This window comes from Dryobates pubescens, chromosome 32 (assembly GCF_014839835.1).
Source record: "Dryobates pubescens isolate bDryPub1 chromosome 32, bDryPub1.pri, whole genome shotgun sequence".
Lineage (NCBI taxonomy): Eukaryota > Metazoa > Chordata > Aves > Piciformes > Picidae > Dryobates > Dryobates pubescens.
In genome coordinates, this window is record NC_071643.1 from 9,507,303 (window position 1) to 9,517,191 (window position 9,889).

A 9,889-nucleotide genomic window follows, 5' to 3' on the forward strand; every position below is an offset into this window, starting at 1 on the left:
AACCAGGGGAAATTTAGACTAGATAGAAAAAGTTCTTCACACTGAGGATGATGAGACACTGGCACAGGTTGCCCAGAGAGGTGGTAGATACCCCATGCCTGAAAGCCTTCAGGGCTCTGATCAACCTGATCAAAACCCCATGTTATCCCAGTTTGGAGGGCAGGTGTGAGAGAGCCCAGCTAGTGACAGCTGGTCTGGTTTTCATGATGACCAGGGCCCCTCTTCTGCGTTTTTGGTTCAGTAGAATTTGCGAGAAGCTCACAAGCAGAACACAACTTTGTATTAAAGCTAAGCTTGCTAGGAATTGTTACAAGCAACACTCACATATCAAAGTTTAAAACTCCTTTTCTCCAGGCCAAACAACCCCAGTTCCCTTAGCCACTCCTCAGACTAGTGCTCTGGAACCTTCACCAGCTTCGTTGCCATTCTCTGGAACTTCTCCAGCACCTCAATGTCCTTCTTGTAGTGAGCGTCCCAAACTAAACCCAGCATTTGAGGTACAGCCTCACAGCACTGAGAATAGAGGAATGATCTCTGCCCTGGTCCTGCTGGTCACGCTGTTCCTGACACAGGCCAGGATGTTGTTGATGTTGGCCCCTTAGGCACATACTGGCTCATATTCAGGTGGCTGTCAACCAACACCTCTGGGTGCCTTCCTGCTAGGCAGCTTCCTTTATGTGTTCATCTTTGTGCTTTGTTTTACCTTTTAAATAATCTTGATGTTTTTGAAGCTTTTCCTTACCACCAGGAGCTACAGAATGATCTTGGTGACATTAACCAGTCCTGTCACTCCATGATCTAGCACCTGAAAAAAGACATGAGTTTCATGACAGACTGTGAGATTGTGCTGACCAGTAATCTCCTGTACATCAAGAATGTTATTATCCATCATCTTTCCCCCCTGCCCCCCACATTTATGGATAACTTCCTGCTTTTACATTCTGTTCATGAAGAATCAAGTAATCCTCTTAATTGCCTTAACTGCACACTGGCACACCTTCTCTAATTTCAGCTGCTGTCTGGTAGTGCAAAATCAGTTTGAGGTCTCATTTGAGATGAGCATGCAGATCATCAAATGGTCAAAGTCAGTCTATTTGCTCCTGTGTCCATTAACCAAATGTGTGCTTCCCAGTGTTTGCCATTTGGTGTGGAAATGCTTTGCTGGGTTTCTTCATACATTCAGCAGAAATAGTCATATATGTAAGATGAATCAGCACTGTGGTTTGAGGGCTGTATAGCTGCTTCATTTCAATTGCTCTGCTAAAATCTCCCGTTCTAATGGACTACAACCACCCTTTTTGTGTTCTTTCTGGTGTGATATTTTGTTTTTGAGAGATTTGTCTCCAGTGAAAAGAGTTACCAGCAGGTAATGCCATTCATCTCAGGAGGAGTTGGAAATGTTCAGTGTTGGTGATGAATGAGAGTATCTGCCCCACATCTGTTTTCCATTAGAATGGAACATTGCTCTGACATCGTTGGGAGCATTTGTCAAGATTCCCTGGACAGAGCTTCTGTAAATTACATGCTGAAAATGTGTCAGGGTCAGATAAGAGGATGTCATTAACTCGGCTAAAGTTTACTCATGATTCTGTCAGTTCAACTTAATACCTTAACTGCCAGCACTTCTCCTTGAGATGTTTCATTAAATCTTTCATTCACAGGAGGGGGATAAAAAAGTATCCCTGTACCCCAAAATATCACACATGTTCTTCTCTCATAAATCATATTAATTGCAGGCATGGTCACAAAGCATATTAAGTGCAGGCATGCGTAAATGAATTAAAACATATGAGCATCCTGTTGTGCCGATGGTGGGTCCTACGGCCCCAGATGCCAACCACCTTGGCAGGCACTGTGTTTTGTTTAAGCACAAGAAACTTTGCCTCAGTTTAATGGCCTTTGTTTTGTTGCAGATAGAAGTGTTTTCTAATAGCTGACCCCCCCTCAAGGGTTTCACCCCTGTGAATATTTTGGATTGCTTTGATTGTGCTGTCTTCTGCAGAGCTTTGCTTGTTGCAGATCACTGTTTTCTTTGCCTATTCCTAATTGCACCTCTGTTTTCTGAGGAACAGTACTGCTGTACCACAGACTCCTAGAATCCTATCAGGGTGGGTGTTAGAAGGGACCTCTGGAAATCATCCAGACCAACCCTTCTGCTAGAGCAGGGTCACCAGAGCAGGTTGCCCAGCATTACAATGTCCAGGTAGGTTTAGAATCTCTCTGGTGACAGAGACTCCACAACCTCTCTGGAAAGACTGGTCCAGGGCTCCAGCACCCTCACAGGAAAGAAGTTTTTCCTCATGTTCAGGTGAAGCTTCCTGTGTTCCCGTTTGTGCCTGTTACCCCTTGTTTTGTCACTGGGCACCGCTGGAAAGAGTCTGGCCTCACCCTCTTGCCCCCCACCTCATAGATACTTATAAGCATTGAGAAGATCCCCTCTCGGTCTTCTTCAGGCTAAACAGCCCCAGGTGTCTCAGCCTATCTTTGTCAGAGAGATGCTCCAGTCCCCTCATCATCCTTGTAGCCTCCACTGGACTCTCTTTGGTGGTTCCTTGTCTCTCTTGAACTGGGGGACCCAGAACTCCAGATGTGGCCTCACTATGTCACTTACATAGACTGTCATGTTCGTGTAGGCTCAAAGGCCACGTGTCAACATGTCTGCTTTGTGTGAACGTGAGAACAAAGTATGTGTAGCCCAAATTCTCACAGCCCCTTTGGTTTTTTTCTTCCCAGCTATAGGAGTTCTTTTCTAAACCAAACAGAATAGTCACAGCAGGATTTGGTTCTAGGTGTTAAATCACCCCTTGATTTTAATTTCAGCTCCTTTGGGATCCAGGTCAGCAAGACTGACACTGCTTTGTCTTTCCCAAAGTAATTTGGAGGGAAACTTTGTTACCCAGTAAGTCCAGTAGATTATGGGTTGAATAAATCAATTTTCTTCCTAAAACAATCAGGTCTGTTCAGTCATTTTGAGCTATACTGCTTCATGCCAGCAGCAGATCTGACCTGCAAAGTCCAGACAATGGTGTGTCTCTTTTATATCATGAGCTGAGAGTGCTGAGCACTGTGCAGACTTGGCCCATTGATGGCTTTTTAATAGATTAGGTGAAAGTCAGCCATGCCCTTCCTGTAGCTCCTTGCATAGGTGATAAGGTCATGGCCCTCACTGCACAAAATACTGCTGCCCTGAGGCTACTTCCCTTATAGCTTTCAAAGCAGACATGACCAAAAATCTAATTATTTAGATACTAATCAGCTGCAGGATGATTCCAAAGCCTCTGAAGAAAATACTTCTGAAAATGTGGTCTCTGTTCTGACTTCAGCTTTCTCCACATCAGCGACAGAGCGCTCTCAGGTCTGCTTCCAAGCACCTATGCTCCAAAGGGTTCGTTCAGGAGCACATGCACTTACTAAAACCCACAGAATTCCAGCATGGTAGGGATGCAAAGTGACCTCTGGAGATCATCTAGTCCCTATTAAAGCAGGGTCACCTAAAGCAGGTTGCCCAGGATTGCAGTGTCCAGGCAGGTTTAGAATCTGTCCAGAGAAGGAGACTCCACAATCTGTTAAGCTCATCACGTCCAATCACTATCTAACTCTGCCAAGTCTGGTACTAAACCATGACTTCAAGCACCATATCTCTGTGTCTTTGAAACACCTCCAGGGATGGGGATTCAACCATCTCCCTGGGGCCTGTGTTCCAGTGTTTGATAACCCTTTCAGTGGAGAACTTCTAATACTCAACCTAAGCCTCTCTCGGTGCAGCCTGAGGCTGTTTCCTCTTAGATCCTATCACTTTGTTACTGCAGGGACTGAACCCCACCTCTTTGCAGGGAGTTGTAGAGAGGGAGGTCTCCCTTGAGCTTCATTTTCTCCAGGCCACTTGTCACGAGAATTGCACTCCAGACCCTTCACTATCTTTGTTGTCCTCTGGAGCTACTCTGGCACATCAATGTCCTTCTTGTAGTGAGGGCCCCCAAACTGAACACAGTACTAAGGGTGTGACCTTGTCAGTGCTGACTACAGTAGCTATTTGTTCAAATCAAGTAGCTGTTTGTCCAACTGAAGCAAGTGTGTGAGAGGGCTATGCAAGCCCAGCCCATTCTCCCTGCTGTGGAACTCGTACCACCATGGCAAAGGCCTGTAAATGTTGGGTTTACAGAGGTGCTGCGTGGGAAGGGAAGAGGCTGCGCACTTCCTTCTGATCAGCCGTGTCTGCCTTAATGTCTGGTCAAACTCTCACACTCCTGCCAGCAGGAATCTTTCCCAGAGTGACAATTTCCAGCACAAATGGTTATGTTAAACTGTGCTTTTGTGGATCTTCCTCCTCAGACTCTGTGAGCCTTAAAGGGCAGGAGTTAACAGAACCTCAGTGGACACAGGTTGCAGTACTGCATTGTACCGAGGCAGTGTCAGGTCATCGAGGATGTGGGATCTTCAGGATTGTATAATTTTCCAAAGGCACAAGCAAAATGTTTGTGATTCCTAAACCAGAGCAGCTCATTGCAGTAATCTTCAGAAATCTCAATACTTTTCAGGAGCTGGTCTTTAGAAGAAAAATTTGAGCCCTTTTTTCCCCAGGTTTTAGGGGACAAAATGCTGTGTAAATGACATGACTTTTCAATCTGTGGTGATTCCAGAGATTTTCTAAATTGTAGCTTATTAACTTCAAATTCTCTTAATAGCTTTTGGGCATTGCAGAAGTTGTTTGAAGTAAACAGTAAATATCTTATAGCCTGGATCAAAGCAAATTCCTCTTTTGTGTTTGTAACTGAAAAGTAACTCAAGGAAGGCTTTGGGTATACTTTTAAGCCCCATTTTGCACAAATGCTTTGGTTTGTGGAGCATTCAGTGAACACTATCAGTTAAACTCTTGGTTTTGAGCTGGGTGAAACAGGCATGAACATTCTAATGTCCCAGGTAGTAACTGAACTTCTTCCTCAGGATTTTTGGTTTCAGTGTGATACCTTGCGTGCATCTGATGCGGAAATGTTTTGTGTTCCTGAGGTAGATATCTCTGTGTGTGTGTGTGTGTGTGTGTGTGTCTTTCTGAAGTACTCTGTGCTTCTTGTTCCTGATGAGATGTGTAAGACCTGGATAGATCTTCCTTTCTCCTTCAGTCATGATCCCTGGATCTTGATTCATTTATTTAAGAAGCAAACCTCAGGTCTGGGACCACAAGCTCCCTGCAATAATGATCCCTTTTCCTTTGCAGTGGAAAATAAGTGCAGTCCAGGAAGGAGCATCAGATCTGTAGGGGCCAGACGTGTTCATCAGCATTAATTTATTCTTTACTAAAGGGACTCCATTTGTAATAATATCTTGTTAGTTTATGGTAAGAAGTGCAGTAAACCAAAATGCTTATCAAATAGCACATCAGATATTTGCAGTGCCTGTTTTTGGAGCAACCTGTAGATGATCAGGATACACTGTTTTGGCAGAAGCTGTACGTCACCCATCTGTTACAAGCCGCAGCCTCCTTCTCAGGCTTTGAAGTGCAACACTGCAGCAGAAGTAAGCAATTCCCTCAGTTGTGCTTATTCTCAAACTGTGCTCTAGAGATGTGCCAGGAGAGGAATCACTCCAACCTGCAGTGTGAGGGCTTTTTGTACAGCAGGAACTCCTCTCTGTAGCTTTCTTAGCTCCAGCATGAAAGTACAGGTGCCTTTCAAACTTTTTTTTGCTCTCTGCTGGCAATTAGGATCCAGAGGGCTGTGCTTTTATTGGGACAGTGTGTATTTTCCAGTAATCTCTTAACTGCTCTGATTTCATAACTGTTCATGTACAAGCAACTTATTAATGGAGTCACAGCTAACTTGAAGCCAGACTGGAATGCCTGAGCATTTCTGTTGTGTGCTCTAGTTCTGAGCGTGAAGTTGAGAGCTGGTGTTAGGACCAGCACTTTTCCACATCCATTTTTTCACAGGCCAGCACGCAGGGATTGCAGCGGCAGGAGTTGGGACTACTCTGCTCCACATGTTCAGGGTGCTCTGGGTGCTGGGACTCTGTTACTTCCATCAGTAGTGTCATTGTGGTCTCTTCCAAATGAATCTCATTGTAATGACTGCTGTTTTGGGGGGAAATATTGTGTGAGCTTTGTCACAGCTTTTCTCTCTGTTTGGATAATGCAAGACTGTATGGTTGAAGAGCTACTGCTTGCTTCTTATGCTCTTATAATTGAGCCCTCAAAGAACAAATGTCTGCAGAGATCCCAGCTGGGACATAGGATCAGACACTCTAAAATCATAGAAATTTTTAAACTGGTTTTTCCATGTTTGCCTGTGGCATCAGATCAACCAGATAATCTTTAAGGTCCCCTCCAACTCAAACCATACTATGATTCTGTGATTCTTTTTCATTGGGTGTTAGTTTTCACTTTGGTGGATAATGCAACTAGATTTGGCTTCCTCTTTGGATGAGGCACTGAATGCATAGTTTGAATGTCATTAAGTTTGCCTGCTTTAGGAACTCAGATGATGGACTTGAAAAGTCCTGTGGCTATGTAAGCAATACACTCCTTCTCATATGTAAATTATTTCTGTTATTCTCCCTTTTATTTTAGGTAATGGGCCTCCTGACTAACCACGGTGGTGTGCCTCACCAGCCCCAAACTGATTATGCCCTGTCCCCTTTAACTGGGGGCCTGGAGCCCACCACCACTGTCTCAGCCAGCTGCAGCCAGCGATTAGATCACATGAAGAGTTTAGACAGCCTGCCAACATCCCAGTCCTACTGCCCACCAACCTACAGCACCACCGGCTACAGCATGGACCCTGTCACAGGCTACCAGTACGGACAGTACGGACAAAGTGAGTACTGAGCTCTTTACTACTGAGAGCTTTACTGTGCTGTAGGTCTTCATCACCAGTCTGGACTTTCTGTCTGCAACAAAGAGCATTCTGAGCAGAGATCCTAAGGGCTGACTTCTCCTTTTCTCTAAAACTGAGTGGAGATAGCTGGTTGTTCGAGCAAGATTTCTGCCGCATAATTATTTTCTTAAGTGATGTCAACAACATCTTGATGTTATTAATTGTTGAGACATGAAACCTGATTGCCATTAGGTAAAACATAAGGGTTGTCCAAAATGAAATAACCACTGGCATTCTGCTATTAGAAACACATGTTCTTAATGAGGTCAGCTCAAGAATCATTACAGTATATAATCCCAGATACATTGAGTTTTGTCAAACTTGTCCTAGGAATAAAAATATTAGTCCCTTTCCTTTGATATATCAGTATTAAATATGACAATGTCAACCTGTAGTTGGCATGGCCCCATGCTGTGAGGTTGTCACAGCATGACTTAAAAAGCTTCTCTTGCTTTTTTGCAGGTGCCTTTCATTATCTGAAGCCAGATATTGCATAAATGAACTGTCCACTTCAAGCTAAAGCTGGTCTTGTTTTCCGGTCTCACCCCAAAGCTTGGATACGAGGGATCTTCTCAACACACTGCAATCTAAACTGGGGCAGTCCCGCTGAGAGAAGCAGGCTTGTTGTGTTCTCTCCAGTCATAGCTTTTAGTTGACTTTTGAAGGCTGGACAAAGCTACACAGAAGACAAAGGCCAAAAGCAATAATGAATAAGTAAATGCGCCACGGTTCATTGTAACAGGCTACACAAAAGAGAGCAAAACATTCCAGTTTTTGTTGTTGAGATTAATGTGCATTGATTGGGACAAATGGAACATTCTGAAACTTGGAGCAGTTGAGCTCTGCCTACTCTGACTCATCTGACAGCCAGTGCTGACTTCGACTTCAAACCCGCCCGGTTTCTGCAGCGAGGGCGGGAGGAACTCTTTCTGGTTTACACACTGGAAGCTGTCACCACGAGGCAATGCCACAGTCCAGAGGAAGCTAGGATGAGTGCAAAGGACTTCCAGACCAACTGACTGGTTGCCTTACTGTGTGTTTGTAATCATCTTGTCAATAAATGTCACGAGTTTTTGCTTTATGGAAACAAGGAGATCTTGTGTGCCACAAAGAGCAGGCTTTACCTTTTTGTCTGTGGTTTTCCTAGTCTCTTGTACCTTTATGAACAAACATGGGAGGAAAATATCTCCAAGGACACGGCTGATTTTTTTCCCAACTGCCTAGCAATGTGCAATACTGTGTACCTCACCCAGGCTTTGGGAGCATCCAAAGTCTTAGAGATAGAGTCAGAACTATATTTTTGCAGGTACTTTTATTTTTGCAGTGCAGAATTCCTGAGGGCAAAACACAAAACTGTTGTGATCTGCTGGATGGCTACGCACCAGCTTGTTAGTCCTGAGTTAAAGGTCACGTTCAGGAAAGGGTAGGAAGAAATGACGACGTTTACATTTTGGGTTTTAGTCTACAGGACCTGTATTTGACACATTTCTTTAAATTATATGGTGATATCCAATAGAGAAAAAGAGAAACTATAATTCTAGGAACCAAGGTTTACAAGAAGTTTGTGTTGTGACATTTTAGAATGTCAATAAATTTGTGTTTTGTGATGTTGAGAGGAAGAGGAGGATGGCAGGTGGCATTATTTATTCTCTCTATTCTTAGAACAAGGAGGGAGGCAGAACACAAATACATTCCTTTTAGTGTTAAGGACTATGAAGTAGTGAGTTAGGCTAGGTTCAGTACAGAGGTTAGGTCACACATTGGTCTTAAGGGTGATGGAGAAATGAAATATTATCTTTGTGTTGCAGCCTCTACAACAACACATGTGTTGTAAAAAATCAAACAAACCCCCCCCCCCCCCCCAACCCCAAACCAACAACAAAACCCAAACAAAACAAACAAAAAAACCCACCCCCCCAATTAAAAAAATCAACAAAAAAAGGAAAGAAAAAAAAGTGTAAAAAGCTCAGTAAATATTTACTATTTATAATGATTAAACATTATGAAGACTTGCAAAGCACTGATGATTTTGTCCTAAAATGTAGTATTGTGATAAATACATTGATACATTTTAATCTGAATATCATGAAGAAATAAACCATGTTATCTTCAATGCAAACTGTCCTTGTGGTTGGAGTGTGTTCTGTGCACATCCCAGGGCTGCTGCAGTCTTGTGCAGCCCCTGTGCCCCCCCCCATTACAAGAAAATTGCCCTCACTACAAGAAAGACATTGAGGTGCTGGAGTGAGTCCAGAGACGGGCAGCAAAGGAGAGGCTGAGGGAGCTGGGGTTGCTTAACCTGGAGAAGAGAAGGCTCAGGGGAGAGCTTATTACTGTCTACAACTACCTGAAGGGAGGTTGTAGCCAGGTGGGGGTTGGTCTCTTCTCCCAGGCAACCAGCACCAGAGCAAGAGGACACAGTCTCAAGCTGCACCAGGGGAGGTTTAGGCTGGATGTTAGGAAGTTCTTCATAGAAAGAGTGACTGGCCATTGGAATGGGCTGCTGGGGAGGTGCTGGAGTCACCATCACTGGAGGTGATTAGGAAGAGACTGGATGGGGTGCTTGGTGCCGTGGTTTAGTTGATTAGATAGTGTTGGATGATAGGTTGGGCTTGATGATCTCGAAGGTCTTTTCCAACCTGGTTAATTCTAATTTAAAGGTGGAGGAGGGTTTGGAGAACAGGGCTGGTGAGAAGTGGCTCAGAGAACTGGAGTGGTTTATTCTGGAGACAAGGAGGCTCAGGGGAGACCTTTTCTCTTTTTGTAATTCCCTGAAAGGAGGTTGTAGCGAGGTGGGGATTGGTCTCCTTCCTAGTAACAAGTCATAGGATCAGAGGAAAAGGCCTCAAGTTGCATCAGGGGTGGTTTCAATTGGATTTTAGAAGAAACTTCTTCACTGAAAGGGTTATCAAACACTGGAACATGCTGCTCAGGGAGGTGGTTGGGTTCTCATCCCTGGAGGTGTTTAGAAGACACATAAATGTGGTGCTCAGGAACATGGTTTAGCACCAGAATTGGCA

At 44.1% G+C, this 9,889-nt stretch overlaps 1 protein-coding gene across 1 annotated transcript in view; it reads left to right on the plus strand.

Annotated features, from left to right (window-relative positions):
• Nucleotides 1-7,942, plus strand: part of LOC104297645 (paired box protein Pax-3) — a 32,534-nt gene extending 24,592 nt beyond the window's left edge. Inside the window, exons 6-7 of the mRNA XM_054175551.1 lie at nt 6,563-6,809; nt 7,332-7,942. Coding sequence (XP_054031526.1) covers nt 6,563-6,809; nt 7,332-7,366 — 282 coding nt within the window. The 3' untranslated portion in view covers nt 7,367-7,942. The remainder of the gene's footprint in view (nt 1-6,562; nt 6,810-7,331) is intronic.
• Nucleotides 7,943-9,889: the final 1,947 nt, after the last annotated feature.